Genomic DNA, 25,837 nt, shown 5'->3' with positions numbered 1-25,837 from the left:
TTTGAAAAAAGATTTTAGCAAATATATGGATATATATTTTAAAATATAAACAATCTTTTTTGTATTCTTTTCAAAATTTTAAACTGCTACACAATTATATCTACTCTAGGTTATATTTTTCTTTTATAATAAAAATCTTTTAATACTCATGACAAAGAAATATTGCCTGAAACTGGTGTTTGCTTTAACCATTTATATATTTTTCTAACACTTGTATTTTGTTAAATTTGAATTATATTTTCTATTTTCACACTAACCTTTATTCTTGGCTTTTTGTGAATATTTATACTGATAGGTGGTATATACATTCTTTTGTGATAGAGAAATACCTTACAGAAGGTGGAGTGGGGTGGGAGATGAGGGTAAAAGGGATCAAATATAAGGTGATGGAAGGAGAACTGACTCTGGGTGGTGAACACACAATGTGATATATAGATGATGGATTATAGAAATGTACACTTGAAATCTATGTAATTTTGCTAACCATTGTCACCCCAGTAAATTTAGTAAAATAGTTTTAAAAAGAGAAGGTGTTACCTGGGCAATTAAATAAATTATTTTAAATTCATTGACTTCATTTTCTTTTCTAACAGTGTTTCTGAAAAGAGTTGGAAACCATAGTCCTGAACTGTCACCTAAGTAGTTTAAGCTTCAAACAGCATTCATAATCCATATTTAATCGTCTTGGTGTAGCATGGTTACTATTATGCTTCTTCTTATGTTCTCAAAATGGTATAAATTTTAGTATTTGTCACTTTTCAGAAGTGGCTTTGAAAAAGACAATATCCTGAAAATGATTTTTAATACTGTTAAATACTCCATTTGCTTTTACAGTGTGACTTGCATTTCTGTATTTGTCTCTGTCTCCTTGTTCTTTTTTTTAAGCCAGCAAGCTCGCTAGCACGTGCTTGCTGACCTTCATGCCTTGAATCTACTGAACAAAAAGAATAATCATGTGACCCTAATAAAAAATAGGAAGCTTCTCTTTTCAAAAGTTTGGTATTTACTTAATTAGGTTATTGAAGGCAGAATTGACCATTTATCCTACCAAAGAATATATTGAAGATAATCCTGGATCAGTGTATCTGAATGGAAAAGTAAATGGTTGGCTTTGTTTTCTAACTCTTGAAGTAGAGAAAATCATTTTCTTAGGGATGCTTCCATATTCCACTTAATATAGCCAGCAGTTGTATTACAACCAGCCATGATAAAAGCGCTTTAAAATATGTTTTATTTTATCAGGTAAGAAATAGAATGGAATTAGGTACTTCAAAGAAGTGGCTTTTTATAGGTGGTTTTTTTTTAAGTTAAAAGTGAAAAAATAAATTTCTTCTTGGTCATTTCATTGTACTGAAAAAAATTTTTACATGCATTTGTTTTTATCTCACATTAAGAAAGGAGAGGCTCTACATTACTGATATTTAAAGATAACTTTGTCTTTGAGCACAAAACTTTTTCCATTTGTTGTCCTTAGGAAAATCTTTTTTTTTTTGTCACTTCTATCTTAAGTATATTGGTATGACCTTTTTATTTATAAGACACTATATAATATAAAAATGGTACCCCTGCCCATGTTCTCATAGTGGCACCATAGTACAATTTTTTAAAAAAATTTTTTTAGTTTATATCTACTTAGCTGTATCTGCTATGGGGATCTTATGGAATGCTGACAGTCGTCTCTTTCTTGATTTCAGTGGTGGTTATGCAAATATTAACTGTATACATTAAATTATACATATATATTTATGCATTTTCTGAAGGTATACTATATTTCACATATTTAAAAAATCATTACAAGTAAAAGGAGTCCATTTATATTTCTATTAACTTTTAGATCAATTTATTAAATTTTTGTGTTTGAGAGGATAAGGATTAGACCCCTCTTTTCAGGAACTCACAAGTCGAGTATGGAACATTTACCTGAAAACAAATAATTGAAGTAATTGTGATAACTACAGTTGTGCAAATAGATGTGAAGTGCTCCATGTGTCAGAGAAAAGGACAGCTAACTATGCCTACACAAAGCAAGACCTCCCAGAAGATACGGCCTTTCATCTTTAGAGGCTCCCTGGCATTCTAGAAACAGCATGAATTTTAAAGTTAGACCTATTTGAATCAGCTCTGATACGGTCACTTATTGACATTAGTCAAGTTATTTAATTTCTGTGAGCCTGAGTTTTTTCAATTATATAAAATTTAGTTAATATTTGGGGTTTTTTGTGGCATTGTTTTAAAAATTAGAAAATAAGTAAAGTATCTACCATAGTATCTTATAATCACAAGTGTTCCTACAAATGGATGTTGGTTGCTTTATTGTTCTTTTCATTAATGTTATGTTAATTATCATCATTGTTCATGAATGAATCAGAATATGCAGAATCGATTAAAGGGATATAGACTAAGTGAGGAAGAATGTCAAAACAGGACAGGTCTATTAAACTGGAAGAATAGAGAAGGATATCTGAGTTTTTATTTCTTTTTTATTGAGGCATAACCTACATATAGTTAAGTGCACCACTTTTCAAATTTTTAGTTCAAATTTTTAGACATGTAACTACTTCCCAGGTCCCCAGAACATTCTCTCATACCTCTCCCAGTCAGTTCCTCTTTCAACAAAGGTAAACCACTGTTGCAGCCTTTAACACCGTAAATTAGGTTGGCCAGTTCCTGAATTTTATATGAATGGAATTATTCAGTATGTGCCTTTTTTGTTGGGGCGAGGTGGGTTCTTTCACTCAGTGCTATGTCCTTTGTGTAGTAGTTGGTTCTGTTCCATTTCTGTGTAACATTCCATTGTGTAAATATGCTACAATATATTAATTTATTCTACCATTAATAACCATTTAAATTGGCTCCAGATTTGGGCCATTATGAATAAAGCTGCTATGAACATTTTTGTACCGGTCTTTTGATGAACATATACACTCATTTCTGTTCGGTATATCTACAATCAGAATTGCTGAGTGTTAGAGTATGCACACATTCAGCTTTAGTAAATACTATCAAATACCAGGGTACCAAAGAAATATATACAAGTGTATACTTTGCTCAGTGTTGCTCAAGCAGTAGTTCCCCGTAATCAGAAATGTCTGGACACTGATGGTAACCACTTGGAGCACCTCTTGTAATTGCAGAAGTCAAATGTGACTTGTATTCATCTTCTGTGATCAGTATATATTATTACAATTTTAATACACTTTTTTCCTTGCTTCAAATGTGCATACATGTTTTTGGCACCCTCTGTAGTTGTACAAAGTGGTTGTGCCCTTTATACTCCCACCAGTAGTGAATAGTTTCAGTTAATCCACATTCTCACCTGTAATTGGATGGTGTTAACCCTTTTAGTTTATCCATTTTGATGGAGATGTAGGTTTCCATCTCATTGTGGCAATGTGGAGGATAGTAGGAAAATAATTGACTACCTAAAATCATTAACAAGCAAACTTGGTGAAAAGTCACGATCTGAAACTATTCTGCACTATTGATAATGTCAATAATGTGTTGTAGGATTCAGGATTATGTCTACAAAACCACTTTTTAAATAAAGGAGTGATTTTAAAGTAATTTTGAATTCCCACACATGGTGGAAAATAAATAAAAGCCTAAGAAGTATTTTGGTGGAGTCATTTTGTCTTCTAATAAATATATTTTTGTGACTGACTTTTTAAAATAAAGATTATTTTGCACATTTTTAGGAAACCAGCTTTATCCAATCTAAAGAAAGAGGCCCTATTATGACATTTCTTGCTTTTCTTACCTTGGAATTACCTTTGAAAATTTAGTGTACAATATGGCAATATTTTCTTTTTAAGGCTTTTGAACATTTTTATATGTTCTTTATAGTTTATGCTATAATCTACTTATTTTCCTTTAGTTGAAACTCAGAATATTTGACCAAACTTAGAACGCATTTTGCTTTATCGCTCTATAATTTTAAGTAACTTGGTTGTCATCAGGGCCAACGTTTAAAATAATGATTTGATTTGCAAGTTGAAAGTATGGAGAATCTTTTATAATGCTATTCGTGTACTGGGTTTAACAGGTAACATACAACCTAGGATTATGGGGGTCATTTTACAGCATTTGTAACTTTCATGTTAAAGTCTATTCATACTTAGAATTTCTACTTTTGTTTTAATTTACTGTTCAGTTTTTAAAATAATATATGAATGTAGATACAGTGAAATGGTGGTTTTCTTAATCTAATAAATGGTTTGATTGGTCTAGATTCAGCTGAAACTCACTAGAGAAACTGAGGTCTGTTTTTGTGAGCATAAAAGAAGACATCGTGGTTTTTTTTCATGTATAATATATACTTTTAGAAAATCTTTGTTCTCTTGTACATACATGTAGAAACTCTTTGAAGTAATTTATATTAGTTTATTAATATTGAGAATGACTTATTACAGTGTGTTTATTACTCTGAATAAATATTTAGAATTTTTAAACTGAATTATGTAACTTTGGTTTGCTTTATACTAAAGTTTCAAGTTCTGGTAAGTTTTCATTTTCATTTCATTCCATGTTGAATTTATGCAACAGTTCTTTCCCCTAATACTGGTATTGAGTGATCTTCCTTTTTTTCCAGAGAGGGGGCAAAAAGATTCTGTCTTTATATCACAGAAAAAAAAATCTCTGGATTAGGAAAATGGAATGAATTTGTTTTTAGCTAATATAAACCAAAGACAGAGTAAACAGTATCATTGATGTGCTAGAAATTATTTTTAAGTGCTTCAAGCACTGCTGCTACTCATGATTTTTTAAGTGATGTTTTATGAATAATTGTATGTATTTTTTTATTGTAGGCTTTTATGGGACTCAGAACAAATAATTTTAGTGATGAGTTAATAATGCTTGCCCTCAAAAGTAGTAAGAACTACATTAAAATGAGTACTGTTTCTTTTATGCCCGCCACATAAATCTCAGTATTAACATTTCTCTAATTATAACATTATAACATTATAACATTATAACATTAATTTGCTTTTCATGTATTGTATATTAATATGTTACCAATTGCAGGGATGTGTGCATGTTTAGCCTTGTGCACTTATGTATTGTAGATTTATCCTTTTAGAATTTACATAGCCGTAGTCAGTGATAATGATAATATTAAGAATTAACATTAATTGAATGTATGCTATGGCACACAATACTATGCTAAGTGCTTTCTATGCATTTTCATTTAATGCTTACAATAAGCAAGCAAGCACATTATGGGATTTTTTTTTTAAGTCCCTCAATCTAGATTTATTTCCCTAATCTTCTCTTATCACCAATTCTGGAATTGTTTTACAGTTTTGCAAGAGGTATTGGTTCTGTCAGTTCAGATTCTTTGTTAGAAAACAGCTCACTAGAGTAAAATCTCCATGAGGCCTGAATTCCTGCAAAGTGCTCTAGGAGCACAGTAAAGAGGTATTTAACTGGACGTTGATGGATTCAAGGAAAGACTGTTGCCTCTGAAAGCCTTAACTTATTCTAAATAATTACTGTACTAGAGATGATCCCTTAGAAGGATTTAAACTTACAGTAATTTAAAACTGTATGTTCAGTCTAGACTTCTTATACTGATGTACATCACATACAATGTGTATTTGAAATTGAATGACTTCCTTGCGTTTGCTTTTTAATGCCTATATATGCTTTTTAATGCCTACATATGCTCAAGAGTAGAAATACTGACATAATACAATATTTTTAAAGGTTTTGAAAGAGGAAAAGAAGATATTTCTCAAAATAAAGATGAATCTTCACTTTCTATGTCAAAGAGCAAGGTAAGCATATTGTTGTCCCCAAATATATGATTATCACCTTTTTCTAGTATTGAGGATGAGGGAACTAACACCAAAATCCAATCAGATTTTCATGAGATGTTTTTATGTTGGTATATCTAAACCATGTAGTGTGTATGAAAAAAGGGAAGTTCCACTGGGGCTGATTTAGTGCTGTTGTTTACTTGGAAATATAGCCTATTGGTAACCACTGTCCTCTCTAGAGTTACATTGTTTTTGGTATGGCTGCTACAGAGCACTTCTCAAACTGAAGTTTGAGAGTTTCATTTAGAGAAATTCTCAGGTTTGTGGTTTTAAAAAACAAAAAATTTTAAGTGTTTTCGGTTTATTTGAATGACAACCAAAATATGTACATTTTATCAGTTGTAGGCCAAAGACCTCTTACAGCAATAGCCCACAATTCAAAGACGTTTTCTTGGAATAAAATATAGTTGCCTTAATTAGTAATTCTCAAACTGGGATACTTGTACATAATTTTGAGAATTTTTTTCTTTTAAGGTACATATTTGAGAAACTGAGGAACACTATATGATGCATTGGTTTTCCTATGGGTTTGTAATTCACTAGATTTCCATAATTTGTGAAGGGATTTAACTTTGTTATTTCTGATCAGGCTTAGTTAGTACTGTAGCAGGAGAAACTTTTATGTTTGTGAAATTAAACTTTAATGACTTGAAGTAAGAAAACCTATTAAGTTAGTAAATTCTCTGCTATTCTCAGCAGTGAGTTTTGCATTTAAAACTACATTTTTGTGCCTGTTCTTGGGACAGGTTGAGAGGATTCCATGATATGCTTTAGTGTTTAATTTTACAAAAAATTTATTTCCACTTAACTTTTTAAGTACTCATTACATAAAGGTCCACCTTATATGTGTAAAAGTTCTTAGGATGGAAGTTTAATAGTATTTTGTACGTATATAACATATACATGAGTAATGCCCTGATCCTTTTATATGAGATATGTCATTAAAGAAAATGAAAAAGGAAATTATTAGCTTGGGTTTGCTGTGCTACAAATACAATGAAATTTATAGAATTTAAAAAACTTATTTTCAAGCGGTTAATACCAGAACTAGTGGATGTATGGTTAATGGTATTCCTACTCAAAAGTCTAAACACTTAAACCCCAATCCTACATATCACAGCCACCTCCCCAATTGTAGTCTTTAAATTGGGAAGATGGCCACTATGAGCCTAAAAAAAGGGTTTACATACCTTAATGAAGTAGTGTGCCTTAATGAAAACAATAAGCATAGGCTGTAGAACTGTATTTTGATTACAGTAGCACCTAGTTGTACATGACTCTTTAAGTTTAAATTAATTATAATTAAATAGAATTAGAAATTCAGTTCCTCAGTTACACCATCCACAACTCAAGTGCTCATATGTGTGGGGGCTACCATATTGGACAAGTCAGACATAGAACATTTCCGCCATTCAGAAAGTTCTACTGGACAGCACTGCTTTAGAGTCAAAAAAGTGTGTTTGAATCTTGAGTCTCATACATTACCTGTGACTTCTTAGAAGCTAATTACAATATTTATAGCTACTTTGTATGAAAAGCTTGCTATGTGTCATTTTAACTCTCAAAACAATACTAGAAGACAGGTATTATTGGCCCCATTTTATAAGTAAACAAAGTGAAGCTTGGAGAAATTAAATAACTCTCCACAGGTCAAAGTGGTAGAACTAGAATGGTAAGTGGCTTCAGTTTTTTTATTATCTGTGCAAAGGCGTTAAGATCTGCCTCCCAGAAAATGATGCTTCAAGCGCCTGACAGAGTACCTGGTTAATTACAGGTATATAAGAATTCATTTTCTTCCTTTGAATAAACCATTACAGTGAAAGAGTGGAATTCTTAACATGGTAATTATTTGGTATATGTAAAATTGTACTCATCCTATTATTATTTTCCAAGAGCTGAAACTTACTGATTCGATCTTAGAGTTAATTTTGTTTTATTCTGTGAGTTTAAGAGATGCAGTCACTAGTTTATTCTTAAATATTTTAACAAATAACCCACTCTGTTGTTTTTCAGAGCAGTCCTAAAATTTACACATTTATCATTAAACATCATTCTCGTGGAATTCAGAAGATTTTATTCTGACCTAAGTAACTTGGGAAACAAAATTTTGTTATTCCTTCTGTGATCAATCTGCATAATTACAGACCATCAAATAATTTTAAACTTATCCTTTATGAACTTGGTGCAAAAAGTATCAATACTGTCATTTTGGTCATAGGATTTGGGATTAAGTGTTACTTCTTAAAATACATAATTGAGATCAGTAAACACAATGGAATATACCCTCCTTACTGCAGTTCCTGTTTCTCACACATCCTATGTGTGTGTGAATTGGAAAAGTCAGTTAATCAAATCAGCCCATCTTCCTCATAGCATTTTTAAATAAATTTTTATTTGTCCATCTCAACGAAAGGAATTGCTAGCATGAGTAATGTGTCTGGTGGGCGGAAAGGAGTCCTATTACAAGGTTAAAGGGTTTGTGAGCCCTGATCTCTTGATTGTGATTCTCCAGCCATCAGTCTGCTTCCTTGTAGGTTTGCTAAGTCATCTATTACTTGCTGTAAAAAATATATTTACCTGGATATTTAAAAAACCTTTCCAAATCAAAATATTGTTATAGTTGTAGTAACTTGTTATTATTCCTCATATCTTCAGTACTTCACAGTTTTCAAAGCAAGTCAGAAGTATTCTCATATGTTTATGTTCCCATTTATCTAAAGGTCAGATTTTTGACAGCACTTGCAATCTAGAGGATAGTCCCAAACCTGAAACACAATATATACCAATACTATGTTAAACACATCATGCACACTACCTCGTTTAATCCCCAGAGCAACCCTGTCAGTTAGTAGGAGTCTCCTCATTTAATGAGGAGACTAAGACTGGAAGAGATTGAATATCTTCCCAGAGTTGTGCAACCCACAGGGACAACAGTATGTAACATGCTGAGACCATTCTGAGTCCATTTAACGAAGAGACAAGCAATAAGTACTATGCATCAAACCCTAAGGCCATTCTTAAGACAGTAGTCAGTCAGCTTACAAACAATAGAAAATTTAGTAAAATACTTCTAACAAAAATAGTTTATGATTTTTGGTATTTCTGTTGATTCAGAAAACTTAGGGAGTAATGTATTAAAAAAGACTGTAGAACTTGGTCACTGCATCATCATTGTTTTCAGAGTTAGCTACACAATATGGCAGGGATTTCTTAAAGTATGTGTGCTCTAATTAAGCTCATGTGACACCCTTCTGGCCTGCTGGTCCCTTATGTACTGGAATCTTTTAGGAATCACCACGCCAGATCTTGTCACGTCAGGCAACAGATTTCCTATTATTTGTGAAGATAAGTCTTAATTTTGAGTCTTACTACATAGGAATGGTTTTAAAGGTGAGAAATCAGTATAGTGAGAAATCAATAAGAACATGAGACTGGGAATTAGCTAGACCTGAGTACAAATACCATCTTGTCTACTTACTAGTTTGGAGACTTCGGGAAGTTATTTAATCAGTTGGTCTTCCTTTTCTCATTAGCAAAAGTGGGGTTCTACTTCTGTCTCATCCGGTTGCTTTGAGGATTAAATGAGGTGGTATACAATAGTGTTCAGCATAGCACTTGGTAAAGAGCACACAGACAATAATTTTCATTAGCCTTTAAGCTAATACTATTAGTATTTTTCATTTAATAGTATCTAAGAAGTATATTATTATACAAATTTTCCTATTAAGCTGGGAGAATTAGAAACTGTCGCGTTCTTCTGACAGTGGTTGTGCCCTCTTTGAATTCACAGGGCAAGGAGAAGAAGAGAGACCTTTTTTTTTTTTTTTTAATTTATTGGGGTGACAATTGTCAGCAAAACTACATAGATTTCAGGTGCGCAACTCTGTATCACATCATCCATAAATCACACTGTGTGTTCACCACCCAGAGTCAGCTCCCCTTCCATCACCATACATTTGATCCCCCTCACCCTCATCCCCCACCCCCCAACCCCTTTACCTTCTGGTAACCACCAAATTACGTTCCCCAGATTAATTTTCAAGCCCGTGGCCATCCTATGGTCACCGATTGCCCTCCAATCCCCTCACCCTCCCCCCCCCACCCCCCACCCTTCCCGCCCATCTAGCAACCCTCAGTTTTTCCTCATTGAAGAGACCTTTTTGGCCTGAGAAATTCTGTGAAATTGTTTGGGTATCACAATCTATACCCTTATCATAGGAGTAAGCAATGTGATGTTTCCAGTCTGCTTCTTAAAGGAATAACTTTAACAAAAATTGAATTAGGTTAATCCCCACGTTCTGCATGGAGCATAGTTTGCAGTTTCCTTCTAGTTCAGCCACTTATTACCATCACCGTAATAACCCATATTTTGTACCAACTAACAGAAACGTTATTAGAAGAGATAAATGAGCTGCAAATTCTAGTTTCATTTCCATTTTATTAATTCATTGGATATATTTTGAGCCCTTTTCCCCAGGGTATCACTGGTAAATAAATATAGTCACTGCCTGCGTGGATCTTAAAAATGAGTGATGGAGTATACCCAGAGTTTTTCATCCTTGATCACATGTAGTAATATTATGCACATCTGGCCATTTACCATTTGAAAGCCACCATATGGATCAAGCCCCATATACTTTCTTGGCACTAGGAGTAATGCTAAGAACTTCAAATATCTTCTGTGTCGAACAGTAGGTAACAATGAAAATCATAGAACACTGAAAGAGTATGTTTAATTCTATTGTTTCAGGATTTGTAGAAGCAGCTTTTAGTTTTATTCTCTTCTAATCTGATGAAAGAGTGTAGTCTCCTTAAAAGAATACTAGATTAAGAGATGCAAGTTCTGATCCCTGCTATGTTATTGATTGTTAGTTTAGAAAATCGACCTCCCTAAGCCTCTCTGACATGATTTGTAAAATGGAGATAAAACCACTTTTATGCCTGTTTCTCAAGATTCTTATGTACATCAAATGAAAATGTGAAGTATAAACAAAGTCTGGAAACAAGTTTAAGACATTAATAATAATTTAAGGGCACTGACTGGATAAGTAAGAAGTAGATGCTAGGAATTTTGGTTTTCAAACAGTGTGCAAGTTAGAGTGTTTTAATACTAGTTTCTGAAGATGTTTGTATTTTTTTCCATTAGAGGAGGAGTAGCAACAGGACAATCAGTGTACGCAGCAACTGGCTAGAATGCACATTGTTTGGTTTTTTATTTAGAATATGTCATCTGTTAAAAAATTATATTGTTTTAGATACTTTTGTCCTAAGAATAAATAATTGCATATGTTTCTTAGAAATTCTCTGGAAAATTGAATGCAGAAATTTACAAATGATCTTATTTAACCTCACATTGTAGGTTAATTTATTGATTAGTGTTTATGGTTTTGTGGGTTCAACATGGATTAGTTTTCAAACCCAAATATATTTAAACCCAAATATATTTCTGTACTACATAGAAAATCGTTATTTGAAAATCAACATTTGCCTAAATCACAGCAGTAAATGGGAAGCATAGTTTTAACATTAATTTTTATATGCCAGGTGTGTAGAATAAGTGAAGATTTTAATTATTGTTTCTTTTTTATTCATTCCTATGTGATTTCAGTCTGAATCTAAACTTTATAATGGCTCGGAGAGGGATAGTTCAACTTCAAGCAAGCTCACAAAAAAAGAATCTCTCAAGGTTAGTTCCACAGTCATTTCATAACTAATATTCTGCTTTGCATGTGGTTTTGAAGGTAAGCTAATTAGATAAAGAAATAATAAATATGTTTTCTTAAAAGAAGGAAAAAAATATCCAGACAGGCACACATAAAAATGTTAATATTTGAATGGCATTCTGGAGTCATCTGAAACGGCTACTTAATAGCTATCCCACAGCTCTTTCAGGACTCATTGGTGACTCCTGGCTGAGGACTAGATACATCTCTGCAGAGTTGTACCCCAGTCAGGCACATCACTGCGTTGTGGAACACCTGATGGGAAGCGCTGGTGCCCTTGGAAATTCGAGTTTACTAACTGCTAGGTCATAGGCTGAATTTGGCCGCTGGGTAGATATGCAGTAAGTCCTCACTTAACATTGTCAATACGTGTAAGGACAATAGGTTAATTGATATAAACCAGAGTGAAACAACCTTATTTGATGACCTACTGTATTTTGTTTGACCTACACAATGTTTGTAAAATTTGAGCCAACTATTACAAGTGCAGATTTCCAAATTCTCTTAAGAAACATGCAATATTGGGCCTGACTTCCAGATTGGCCACGGATCGTGGAGCCTAAGTAACACGTGCCTTCCAGTGGATTCTGATCCCTGAGTAATCTGCCTTACCTCTTTTACCCACATTTGATCTTGTATGCATTTGTAGTATATTAAATCTACTGTTAATTCAGATATGCATGATAATACAGACAAAAGCTAAAGTTTTTTGGCTGTAGAAGTATTAAAATTTTGTTATTTGTATGTAGTCTCTTTACCGTTAAGTGGAACTAGGAAGATTTTGTGTTACAGTTTAAAAAATATATCGCCGATAAGTTGTTACCATTCTCTCTTATCCACATAATAACAGCCCAGCAGTAATAAGACTGCATTAATTGAGTGCTGTTTTCCCAGATTATCTCAGAAGTGACTTATGAAGGTAAAACTTTAATATTTTGAATGAATTAATTTCATTGTCTTGGTTTCTTAATTATATTTTTCATAGTACTATCAGGAAAGAGCAAAATTGTCAGTTGCAAGCAATTGCAGCATGTTTGTAATATGAAAAAACAGTAACAGAGATTTCCATCAATCAGGCAATATATTAAGAAAAATGAGAGAAACAGTAGAGCATGGTGTTAAGAGCATGTCTTTTGGAGCCAGTCTTCCTCTGTTTGAATCCTGCCTCCATGACTGACTAGCTGTGTCGTTCTGGGAAAGTTACTCTCTGTGTCTCATTTTTCTCAAGTGTAAAATAAGGATACTAATAGCCCTACTTCCTAAGGTTATCGTGAGGATTAAATGAGGTAATACATGTGAAGTGCTTAGAACTGTGATCGGTACACAGAATGTACCCAATAAATGTTAGTTGTTATTATTCATACTAGGAGTTCTGTGGAGCAGTTAAAAGAATGAGATAGACATGGAAACACTCCAAAAAATATTGAATGGGAGAACATTTTTTATGTGTTTGAAAAATCAAAACAAACACAAAAGCTATATATTTCTATAGGTTTTATATATAGAAAAGGCCTGTGGTTTTCTGAAAGGTTAACAGTGGTCGGTTCTGGGGATTGAAATAGGATAGGGTATAAATAAAGATGGCTTTTTAGCTTTATTTAAATTTTTACCATCCGATTGTATTCATGTATTATTCTATAATTTAAAAAAGGTAAAATTCTTTAAAAAGATACAGAGAACTGGACTAGTGATCAGAAAAAATATTATAGATTCTAACCTTCTCTAAAAATTTCTACCAGCTCTAAAAACAAAAACAAAATTTTAAAAAATAGTTCTTTTATCTTAAGATGCTAGAATTCTAAAAGAGATTTAAAATTTTATACTTTACATTCTGTAATTCTACAAAATTTGAAAAGAAATTGCCCCACTACTGATAAATTTTTAATTTTTCTATTTCTGTAAAATAGGTACAAAAGAAAAATTACCGAGAAGAAAAGAAAAGAGCCACAAAAGAGTTACTCAGTACAATCACAGATCCTGCTGTTATTGTTATGGCTGATTGGTTGAAGGTCAGTTTGTACTGAAGTTTGAATTCATGTTGCTGGATTAGGATTAGGAATGGAATAGGAAAACCCAGACTGTACTGAAGCTTACAAGATAAAAACAAGTATTGAGATGATTGTTTTTCACTGACAAATGGTTAATTGTATCCCAGAGGTCTGTGTTCCAGTCTTAATGGGGAGAAGGAGACTTAATGTTGTCTCTCTTGACAACAACATCAAATATTTATAACAGTTCTTTTAAAAACGCTTTTGATTTGTGTGACATTATGTAATCAATATGCTGTAAAGGAGTATTTTGCTTGCTATTCAAATTATTTAATATTGTAGAGTTGGTATATGCGTTATTGAGAAGATCGGAGACAAAGTTAATACAAGTTATCATTTGAAAAGGATTAATTTTCAGAGAAATGTATACATTGCTATTTCCATACCTTCTTCTTTTGGCCTCTGGTTATTTCCACTTATTTTCATTTCCTTTTCTAGCACCCTAGTCACTCTGTCCTCTTTCTCCTTCCTGTCTGAAGGACATTTGTGGTAACCTTTCAAACTAATGCTAACACTAAGAATGATTTTGTGAGACACTTTCCTCTAGGAAGCTTTTGGCAGTGACCTGAAATTCACTCCAACCCTGAAAGCTCTCCACTTTGCCAAAGAGTTGGTACAGCCTCCGCCTAACATATTTATGAGATCTGTCATGGAAATTCTCTCACTAATACGCGACTCTAGTGATGGTTTCCCTAGTAGTTCAAATAATGCTAGGTCTTTGTCAGTGTAGTGCAGAAGACACTTTCTAACTAATTTGGGTCCAGATCTCACTTGGGTTTTTCACAGTTAAATCTACTCTCGTCTTTTGACATGGGTTTTTCTCTAACTCCCCAAAAGTCCCCAACACATCCCCTGACTTGCTTTCTAAATCCTACCTTCATTCTGATAATTTGCCACCCATTTTCTACTGTCACATCTCCAAGATTCAGAATGTTATCTCAGGATAACTCTTTTCATCTCTTTTACATACACAAATACTTTTTCCTAAAGATTTTCTCTTCATTCCTGGCTCGAAGTTCCCCCTTTTTAAATTTTTCTTGTTTAGAGTTGCTGTAGTATGCCTATTTGAGGGGTTAGGGATCCCAGTATTTCATAATTCTTGTAAGTGCATTGCGAGAACAGTAATAAAAGTGAGGATGATTTGTAGTTTTTAATCTCTATATTATATCAGCATCCTTTTCAGTATTGTGAATTCAGTGACTTTGCATATAAACACTTTTCATGGATTATAAAAATGGAATAGGAAAAGCTAGTTATAGACTTATTTTTGACATAGCATTAAACTCTAGGATGAGGAAGATTTTTGAGACTAGAGAGAGATTTGTGTAACTTGTGTTTTAAATTCCCTACAAAATTTACATGGTACACTTTATGTAATTGCTAAGAACAAGGTAATTTAGAGAAGGTAATTTTAGGGGCTAGATGGAGGTTCTTTCTACACTCACCAAACATTTAGGGAATGCCTGGTGTATGCTAGCAGTGTTTTCATCACTCTTGATGCAGCGGTAAAGAGGGGAAAAATATTAAAAAGTAGAATAATCTCACACACAAATAAAATTATAGCTGTGACGGATGCTAAGAGGATGAGAATCTTGGTACTAGAAAGTATATTTTAATAGCCCCTGACCTGGCCCGGAAGGTTAGGAAAACCATTCTACTTATATAGTATTTTGAAACTGTTGACCCAGACTCCCACTAGAAATTAAGTGTCTCAGAAGCAGGGAGCCATGCTATTTTTATGTTTATTAGCAGTGCTTGCCATTTAGTAGCTTAAAAAAAACTATGGAGTCTAACATGCACATTTTCTGGAAATTTTAGGTTAAAGCATCCTATTTGCCATTATTCGGTTTGTATCTTGTGGAGCAGAAGGAGAAAAACAGCTTTCTTAAAAAAAAAAAATTATCTTTCTGTAGATTCGTGGTACTCTGAAGAGCTGGACCAAGTTGTGGTGTGTGCTGAAACCCGGGGTGTTACTGATCTATAAAACCCAAAAAAATGGTCAATGGGTAGGAACAGTCCTTCTGAATGCCTGTGAAATCATTGAGCGTCCATCAAAAAAGGATGGATTTTGCTTCAAACTTTTTCATCCTTTGGAACAGTCTATTTGGGCAGTGAAGGTAAGTAAGCACTTGTTATATAGGTAAAAGGTAAAGATGACAATCTGTGAGCAGTACTGAGATAAATCCATTAATCTAATGATTGCTGTTCTCTGGCAAGACTTACAAATTTGTTTTCAAGCACGTTATTCCTCTTTCTGTCTCTTCCCACAGTGAAATGCACGCCAAAACTCCATGTTTACCTTTAAGATCTAATTTTAAAATTTCTCCAGAAAATGTTTGCCTGATTTATATTGTACCGTATTATCTCTTTGTGATGGGAATTCAGTTTGTACCATTTTTTTTAATTTACAATTACTAATTTTGCTTTGTAGTATTGTGTCATGTTTACTGTGTTTTTTTCTTTATCGAAATTGTGAGATCCCCTAGAACAGAAGCTGCCATTTATTTTTGTGGTTTTCATGCAGTGATGTAAATCTGTGGCAAGAAGACTGTAAGCAGATGCAGTCCTATTCACTCTTGAGAGGCAGCTTTCTTTGAAGATGGCGCTCTAGTGCTTTGTAACTGAAAAGCATTACTGTGATCACCTCTGTATTATAACAGTGGAAACTTAATCAGGAAAATAGCAGTGCCTTATTTAATTAGTCATCAAGGAATTCTATAAAAAAAATGGACATGCAGTATACACGCTAACTAAATAAATGAGTCTATTTAAAGTTTTTACAGTGTTTCTTGATTTTAGTTTGTAAGAAGGTTAATTATACTTGAATAAAGGGTTTAGAATTCCTCCTTTAAGGAAAACCACCTACTTGAGATTAGGGCTAATTAATAGTAACTCCAGCTTTTTTCAGTATTGCTTAATTAGGCAATACATATGCACCTAGGAAAAAACCTGGACCTCTTTATTTCAGTAGTCTGGAGATATAGCAGGAATAAATTCAGGATTACAAAGTTAGTTCCATGCTGGAATTAGATACTTGCCACAGGGGAAAGAATTTAACCCACAGAACCTTAACCCATAGAACCTGTGGTATTTATATATCATGAGATTCTCAAGTGAAAAAAAAAATTACTTTCAAAGCCTTTTATGTATAGTATTTATTCTTTACTACTACTCTTAGGAATTGTAACACATAATGAATTTTTAAATAACTGAAAATATTTAATGTCAAATTTTTTTAATTCCATATTTTGGGGGAAGAAATTTGTACAATTATATGAACATAAGAATATTCTACACAAGCAAAACCTGCTTAGGACATTGTTTAAACAGCTTCAAACATAATAAAGGCCATATATGACAAACCCTCAGCTAATCTCATAATTAACAATGAAAAACTGAAGCCCTTTGCTCTACGTTCAGGAACACGACAGGGCTGTCCCGTCACCTCTGCTTTTCAACAGTTTTGGAAGTCCTCGCCAGAGCAATCAGGCAAGAGAAAGAAATAATAAGGCATGCAAATTGGGAATGAAGAAGTTAAATTGTCACTCTTTGCAGATGACATGATGCTATATATAGAAAACCCTAAAGACTCCACCAAAAAGCTATTAGAAACAGAAAACAAATAAGTAAAGTTGCCAGCTACAACGTACAAAAGTCCTTTGCATTCCTATATACTAACAATGAAATCTCAGAAAAAGAAATTTAAAAAAAAAATTCCTTTTGCAATTGCAACAAAAAGAATAAAATGCCTAGGGATAAACTTAACCAAGGATGTGAAAGACCTATATCCTGAAAACTATAAGACATTTTTAAAAGAAATTGAAGAAGACACAAAGAAATGGAAAGATATTCCGTGCTCCTGGATTGGAAGAATCAACATAGACAAAATGGCCATATTACCCAAAGCAATATACAGATTTAATGCAATCCTCATCAAAATCCAAATGACATTTTTTAAATAAACAGAACAAAAAATCATCAGATTTGTTTGGAACCACAAAAGACCCCGAATAGCCAAAGCAATCCTAAGAAAAAAGAACAATACTGGAGGTATCACACTCCTTGACTTTAGCTTGTACTCCAGGGCAACAATAATCAAAACAGCATGTTATTGGCAGAAAAACCAATGGAATAGACCAATGGAATAGAATTGAGAACCCAGAAATAAACCCACATAAATATGGACAGATAATTTTTGACAAAGAAGCAAAAAACATACAATGGAGAAAAGACAGCCTCTTCAAGAAATGGTGCTGGCAGAATTGGAAAGCCACATGCAAAAGAATGAAACTGGACTGCTATCTGTCACCATGTACCAAAATTAACTCAAAATGGATCAAAAACTTAAGCATAAGACCTGAAACAATAAACTGCATGGAAGAAAACATAGGTACTAAACCTACGGACCTTGGGTTCAAAGAGCATTTCATGAATTTGACTCCAAAGGCAAGGGAAGTAAAAGCTAAAATAAATGAATGAGACTATATCAAACTTAAAAGCTTCTGCACAGCAAAAGAAACCATCGACAAAATAAAGAGGCAACCAGCTGAATGGGAGAAGATTTTTACAAACAGTGCCTCCGATAAGGGGCTAATATCCAAAATATACAAGGAACTCATACAACTCAATAACGAAAAAAACAACCCAGTTGAAAAATGGGCAGAGTATCTGAAGAGACATTTCTCCAAAGAGGACATACAAATGGCAAATAGACATATGAAAAAATGCTCACTCAACATCACTAATCATCAGAGAAATGCAAATAAAAGCCTGACCCCAGTTAGAATGGCTATCATCAACAAGACAAATAGTAACAAGGTGTGGGAGAGGCTGTGGAGAAAAGGGAATCCTCATACACTGTAGGTGGGAATGCAGATTGGTGCAGTCGCTATGGAAGGCAGTGTGGAGGTTCCTCAAAAAATTACAAATAGAATTACCATATGACCCAGCAATCCCTCTCCTGGGTATCTACCAAAAAAATCTGAAAACATTTATCCATAAAGACACGTGTGCTCCAATGTTCACTGCAGCTTTGTTTACAGTGGCCAAGACATGGAAACAACCAAAATGTCCTTCAATAGATGAATGGATAAAGAAGTTGTGGTATATATATATACACAATGGAATACTGTTCAGCGGTAAGAAAAGATGAAATAGGACCATTTGTGACAACATGGATGGATCTTGAGATTATAATGCTAAGCAAAATAAGTCAGACAGAAAAAGTAGGGAACCATATGATTTCACTGATATGTGGTATATAAACCAAAAACAACAAAAGAACACGACAAGCAAAAGAGAAATAAAAACTCCTAGACACGGACAATAGTTTAGTGGTTACCAGAGGGTAAGGGGTTGGGAGGTGGTAGATGTGGGTAAAGGGGATCAAATATATGATGATGGAAGGAGAACTGACTCTGGGTGATGAACACACAATGTGATTTATAAAGGGTGTAATACAGAATTGTATACCTGAGATTTATGTAACTTTACTAACAATTGTCACCCCAATAAACTTTAATAAAAAAAGAAAGAAAAAAAAACAGCTTCAAAGTCAGTGTCTATGTTTAAGAAAAAGTAATGTTTATGAGTTCTTACTTTGTGTCAGGGACTCTTTTGAGCATTTTACATAGAATCTTTTTTTAATTCTCATACTTTTAAGGAAGATACAGTTTTCCCCTATTGACCAGACAAACAGATTGAAGCCTAGAGAATTACTTAGATAATTTTTCTAGCATGTAACCAAATTTGAAACCCAGGCAGTCTGACTCTAGATCCTACTCTATACTGGTTCTAGGAACCGCCCAGAAATTATAAAACTATCTGAAAATACCCAAAGGATATTATAGGATTTGTTAAAATCATATTGCTTTTGTAATTTTTTTCATTTGAACCTGCATCTTTCTAATGTTTGTTTCTCAAAAGTCCGTTTTATTCTTTGATCTGACAACTTAAAAATTAATGATTTTTCTATTACAATTATACTCTAAATTCAGTCAACAGATTTTCTTTCCAGATAAGACCTGTGTTCATGTAAGATTATCCTTGGTGAAGCTGATCATATAGAGAGCTCTTGGTGTTGTATACTTCTAAAACAACCCCAACCAATAACAAAAAAATTCCTTTTTCTTTCTTGTTTCTGGAAAAATAAAATGAGGTTTTATAGTTGGTATTTAGAAACAAGTATATCATTGGTTATAAAGTGGAGATTTATTTTTCCCTAGACCTACTCAGAATTTTTTTCTCTTTTTCTTATAAATTAGAACTGTATTTCCAGCTGTGTCTTTATAGGTTTCTAGCAACTAAGTATTTTTCATCTAGTATATATGAAATGGAAATTCTCTGTTAAATTAAAATTTGGTCTTTTACAGTAAATTTTAGATTTCTCTTTAATATGTGACTAATACGCAGAGATAATTTTTAACTAATATTAACTATAAGTTCAATTGTTTAGTAAGGAGGTATATTTGTTGGAAGAGGAAAATGTTCCTTAATACTTAACATTTGCTTTGTCAGCAAGCATGAAATTAAAGCTTGTTTGCTTTTAAGTTATAATCCATGCCTAATTTAGGTTGTTACCAATAATAATGGATAATATAAGTTGAGATCTCATAATACTTACTGTAAACCATTTATTTTGCTCATTTTTATTTTATTTGTTTACATTAAGGGTCCAAAAGGTGAAGCAGTTGGATCCATAACTCAGCCCTTACCTAGCAGTTATTTGATCATCCGAGCTACTTCAGAGTCAGATGGTAAATACAGGTTTTGATGGATTGGATTTGGGTCCTCACTGTTAAGGATTTATTTTATATACCACTGTATATTTTTCCTTTGGGCAAATCTGTCTTTAGTATGGTATTAACAGCAGAGGTATCGTAATCATAAATTGCTTAGAACACAGTTCTATCATTAACTTGGTAGACAAACGGAAATCTGATAGGAAAGAAGCATTGGGTAATTGAGTGATGAGTTAGCAGCCTGGACTTTTCTTCTTCAGGCTCCATTGACATGTTACCTTTTGACTTGGTTGGTGTTCTCTATGGTAACTCACTGTTTTATCACTGTAGAGGTATGTTTAATACTATTTATATTTTATCATTAAATATTGACATTTATAAGACATATAAACTGTTTTGCGTTTTTTGCATAAGACATTTAAGTACAGACTAAGCTCAGTCAGTTAATACTTAATTCCTGAAGCAAATACAGGAAGAGTAAAACTTATTTATATGAAAGCATGGTAACTTTACAACCTTAATAATTGACAGTGGATTTGTTCCTCACTTTTATATTTTATAGACTCGCTTAGCCTAACGAATCTTGTAACCTTCCAAGTTTACTTTTGCCAGATGATTATTTTTAAAATTAAAATAGGTACAAGCTGTCATTATAAAAGTGTTTAACTTGGCTGATATTTCCAACAGGTCTTGAAGCAAATGTATATGAATTTTAAGAGCAGCCAGCATTTTTTTTCTGCTAATTACAGTTCTAAATTTTAATTAAAAAATCAAAGTTACTAGTGTTTCTACTAACTAATGTGGCAGTTAATGACAGTATTATACAAGCATTTCCTTGACTTAAAATTTTTTAAACATGTAAGTGGAATGGATGCTAAACCTGGGGGTAGACCTACTACTATCAATAACAAAACATTATTTTAGACAATCGTTTGTTTATAGTAGAAACATCACCCCTGTAGTATATTTTATGTACCTTGTTTGGTACCTTCAAATTATACTACATGTTAATGTTCTAAGATTTTTATTTTTTTTAAGTACACTTATTTAGGCGACTTTCTAATTCGTGCTACATTGTATTCATTTACCAGTGGTTTGTATGTGCTTAGTATGTAAAAAGCACTTGTTAAACTAAAAAATTGCATTTAAGAAAAACCTTTACAAGATTTTATGTTCAAATTAACTTTTCCAGTACATCTTTCTCAAAGAAATAATAGTATGCTTAAAGGCTAACAGTGTTAAATTAAGATGGATGCTAGTTTTTCTAGTTTCTTGAATTATACTCCTTATGAATCTATGTTCTCCTAGGAAGGTGCTGGATGGATGCTTTGGAGTTGGCTTTGAAATGTTCTAGTCTTCTTAAACGTACAATGATCAGGGAAGGAAAGGAACATGACCTGAGCATTTCGTCAGAGAGCACGCATGTGACTTTGTATGGCTTATTACGTGCTAACAACCTCCACAGTGGTGACAACTTCCAGTAAGTAGATATTGCCACTAATTTGCTGATTATTTTAGAGACCATGTTGTTCACTAGGTTAGTAGACAGGCCTAGAATTTTTAGTGTTTCTAGGATTGAAACTTGGCTGTCTTCTTCTCATTATATGTCCAAGGCCTGGTTTAAGATTTGTTTAGTGACTATGGTAAGGTATAGAAAATTATTTCCTTGATTCCAGCCTATGTGAATAACTTACTTCCCAAATACAATCATGCTGTGTACCTGGTCTTTGTGCATGGTGTTCCCTTCATTAAGAATGATTTCTAGTCCTTGCTCTTTTCTCCCGTTATAAACCTATGTATTCTTCAAGACCAATCTCAAATATTACATCATATGTGAAGACTTTACTGCCTCATAACCATGAAATGGAACCATGAAATGCCCTTCTATTGCTGTTCTATAGCATTTTTTTTTTTTTAATAATGGCGCCTGACTTATTCTACCTGGTATTTGTGGAATTCTTCTAGTATATTGTAAGTGTTTCGAGTTGGAATTGTATCTTATTTGTGGTTTTAGTCCCTGCAGCATTTATTATAGTTAATAATAATTAAAAAAAAATTTTCTCCACAGAAACTAAGAAGTACTTTGTTTGAGATTCAGTCGTTTGTTGAGGTTCATGTCTCTTTTGGTGCTTTGTAGGAAAAACAGTAGACTTCCTTTTTTCCACCCTTACCCCCGTGCTCAGCTTCTGCTCTACAGCCACTTACGCCTATCAGCATTGGGGTTACTCTCCTCAAAGTAAGACTGCCACTCTCCTCTTCCCCATGTAACCTGAGCTGAACATTTTGGGGTTTTTTCTTATCCTTTTGCTTGACTCTCTACTCTCTTTAAAAACCTCTATTACATGAGCTTTTACATCATTTCCTTGCAGACCTATAATCTGGAGTTTTATCTTAATCCCCAATACGAAAGCCTGAATGGGATTGGATTGGGGGGGTGGGGCACAGTTTATGTGGGAATAGATGTTTGTTGGGGCCTCTGCTGATATTTTTTCCCTTGAAACTCTTCAGCTGTAAACTGTTCATTGTTTTTATTGAATACCAGGTAATTTGTAAATTTGGGGATCTTAAAACTTTATCTGCTTCACATATTTATTCATTAAAATTTTTGAACCTCTTTTTAGTAGAAGATATCATACATTTTTCTGTATAACTCATCACAGTGTGAATAGGGAGATGAATCAGAGATGATCCTAAATTTGAATACATCATAGTTTACTAGCTGTGTGATCCTGGAGAGATGTTTTATTTTGTTTTGTTATGTTTGAAACCTATAAATACCTGGTAACTATAAATAGTAGTAGGAAGAAAAGGACGTAAATAACCAAAGGAGAGATGCTTCAGGGTAATATACATAAGATCAGGAAAATTTACAAGTTGAAAACATAGCATCCAGCTAGGCAATCGGAGAGGTCAATATAACAGATTTTTTTCAAAAATAGAATCAACATATCAACATGTTTATTTGGCTATATGACAGAAAATGAGCAGGGAGCTGATGATGCAGAGGTGAGGGGGTGGGAGCCTGTCTCCGAGACTTGTAGTCTGCTGGGATATAAAGGACAGGAAGTGTGGGAAGTTAAAGAAGGTCACCAAGCTTTAAGCCTGAGTAACTGGGAAGATAATGGTAAAATAAAACAAAGGACCATGTTTGGGAAATAATAATTTATTAAATATTGTACATGTCGAGGCTGCAGTGGTCCCAGGACAAATAGATGATGTCAGCCAAGCATTTAAAATAAAAACCTGGGTGTAAAGCTTCTTCCTGCATGCCTGGGTTTGGAAATCACATACAAATGATAATGAAGCCTTGAAATTGGGGAGCTTGGCAAAGGAGAGAGAGGATATAGAAAATAAAAAAGGGCCAAGGAAGATGAAAATATCTAAGGACGGAAGGAAGTAAGAGAGATCAGAGAGCTTAAAAAGTAGAACCACGGTTACATGGAACCCAAGCACTAAGGCCATTTCAAGAAAAATAATCATCATCAAAATCCAGGGATGCAGAGAAGTCACAGGAGGCGAAGATTAGACAAGGCCGTTGGGTTTGTCAGCTAAGCCATCATTTAGTGACCTTTAGGGAACAGATTCACTGGATTTAGGGGAGTGAAAGACAGATCGTGAGTAGTCAAGGAGAGAACAGATGGTAAGAAAGCAGAGACAGCAATTTTAGACTACCTTTTAAAAATATATGCTAGTCATGGGGATGTAAAGTATAGGGAATACAATCAATAATATGGTAACAACTATGTGTAGTGCCAGGTGGCACTAGTGAGGGGGATCACTTCCTAAATTATATAAATGTCTAACCACTGTGCTATACACCTGAAACTAATCCAAAATAATATTGAATGTCAACTATTATTGAAAATTTTAAAAGGGAGGGAAAGGTTGATAATACTGTGTTAGCATGGTACAGTGTCAGATGGTTCCTGGGTTTATCATGGTGATCACTTCTTTAGCATACGGAATATAATCAATAATGTAATAATTATGTATCGTGCCAGGAGGGTACTGTTGAATAACTATGATGTACACCTGAACTTAATGTAATATTTTAATAAAATATCTTTTTTATATTTTAATAAAAAATATATTTTATATTTTAAAAATCTTTTAAAAAAAAGAAATATGACCTTATAAAATTGCATAGGGAGTTTAATTTACAGTATTCTTTGTAAAAATCTGTTGTAATGCAGCTATCATAGAAAAAAAACAAAATAAAAATATGTGGTTGTAAAGGGAAAGAAAGAAAATAATACATATATAAAAAATGTATTTCTATTAGAAATTCTCTGTTTAAAAAATCCATCAAATGAAGATTTTGGAAAAATAGAGACTAACATAGGACTCAAATAGGACGTCTTTGCTCTGTTACTATCTCAGCATTGTTAAAATATCAGCTAAATATAATGGCACTGTGTATTCATTTTTAAAGTACTTTCGTGTTCATCCCTGTAAGTTTTATTGTAGCAAATGAAACCCACAGATACTTTCCTAAATAAGAAATTTCTTTTTAAAAAATTGATTCTGACAATGAGTTTGTTCTTTTTAATCTTCCTTTTTGTACTTATTATCAACCCTAATGACTTTAGGATTAGTAAAAACAGAGTTGAGTATAGCAGTTTGTCAATTTTAGGCTATAGGTTCATTTTCTTAAGCTGAAATTTCCATTTCCAGTTCTCCCTGGATTTTTTTCCCCTCAAGATTAAGCCTATTGGTCAAGTATTAAATAATGTCATTAGTTATCTTTTATATTTTATTGTCTCATTCTTGAACTTATTTTGAGTGACTTTGGATACCGTTACAGATGGAAAGTCATAATTCATGTGCATTCACTTCAGAATCTGATGATCGTGAGTTGAAATTTCAGACCAGAAGTGACAGTGAGGTTGGTTCCAGAGATGATGATCACAAAACTAAGAAAATAAGCAAGAGATAGTGTAAAATTTTGCTTTTGGAAGATTTTAGCCCCAGGTGGTAGAGACAAAGAGTTCAGTGTGTCATCTTTTAGCATTTCTCCATTTTTTTTACTTATCTGTGCCATTTACTAATGTGTAAAGTGAGAATAGCTACTTCTTTCATAGGGTTATTTTGAGAATTAAATGAGTAAAACTATATAAAGCACTAAGAACAGTGCCCAGCACATAGTAAATTCTCAATGAATGTTAGATAGCATCTTTATTTGTAAAATAAATATTCTTAATCTCTTTTTATTCTTCCTTCTAATAATTCTTTCCCTAAGGTTAAATGATAGTGAAATTGAACGACAGCATTTTAAGGACCAAGATACGTATTCTGATAAATCTGATAAAGAAAATGATCAAGAGCACGATGAGTCTGACAATGAAGTGATGGGGAAAAGTGAAGAAAGTGACACTGATACATCCGAAAGGCAAGATGATTCGTATATCGAACCTGAGCCTGTTGAGCCTTTAAAGGAGACGACCTACACTGAACAGAGTCATGAGGAACTTGGAGAGGTAAAAGTCTGTGATTTTCAAAGATTTGGGTTT

The 25,837-nt window shown here is 33.4% G+C and overlaps 1 protein-coding gene across 8 annotated transcripts in view; it reads left to right on the top strand.

Annotated features, from left to right (window-relative positions):
* The window catches only part of OSBPL8 (oxysterol binding protein like 8), a 154,568-nt gene that overhangs the window by 98,360 nt on the left and 30,371 nt on the right, over window positions 1–25,837 (top strand). For all 8 annotated transcript variants that reach the window (XM_033116574.1, XM_033116575.1, XM_033116576.1 and 5 more), the window contains 7 exons: window positions 5,704–5,774; window positions 11,425–11,502; window positions 13,447–13,548; window positions 15,501–15,704; window positions 20,258–20,342; window positions 21,636–21,807; window positions 25,567–25,804. In XM_033116574.1, the coding sequence (XP_032972465.1) occupies window positions 5,704–5,774; window positions 11,425–11,502; window positions 13,447–13,548; window positions 15,501–15,704; window positions 20,258–20,342; window positions 21,636–21,807; window positions 25,567–25,804 (950 nt within the window). The remainder of the gene's footprint in view (window positions 1–5,703; window positions 5,775–11,424; window positions 11,503–13,446; window positions 13,549–15,500; window positions 15,705–20,257; window positions 20,343–21,635; window positions 21,808–25,566; window positions 25,805–25,837) is intronic.

The sequence above is a fragment of the Rhinolophus ferrumequinum genome, chromosome 10 (genome assembly GCF_004115265.2).
Source record: "Rhinolophus ferrumequinum isolate MPI-CBG mRhiFer1 chromosome 10, mRhiFer1_v1.p, whole genome shotgun sequence".
Classification (NCBI taxonomy): Eukaryota; Metazoa; Chordata; class Mammalia; order Chiroptera; family Rhinolophidae; genus Rhinolophus; species Rhinolophus ferrumequinum.
This window is presented reverse-complemented; position numbering and strand designations above follow the sequence as displayed.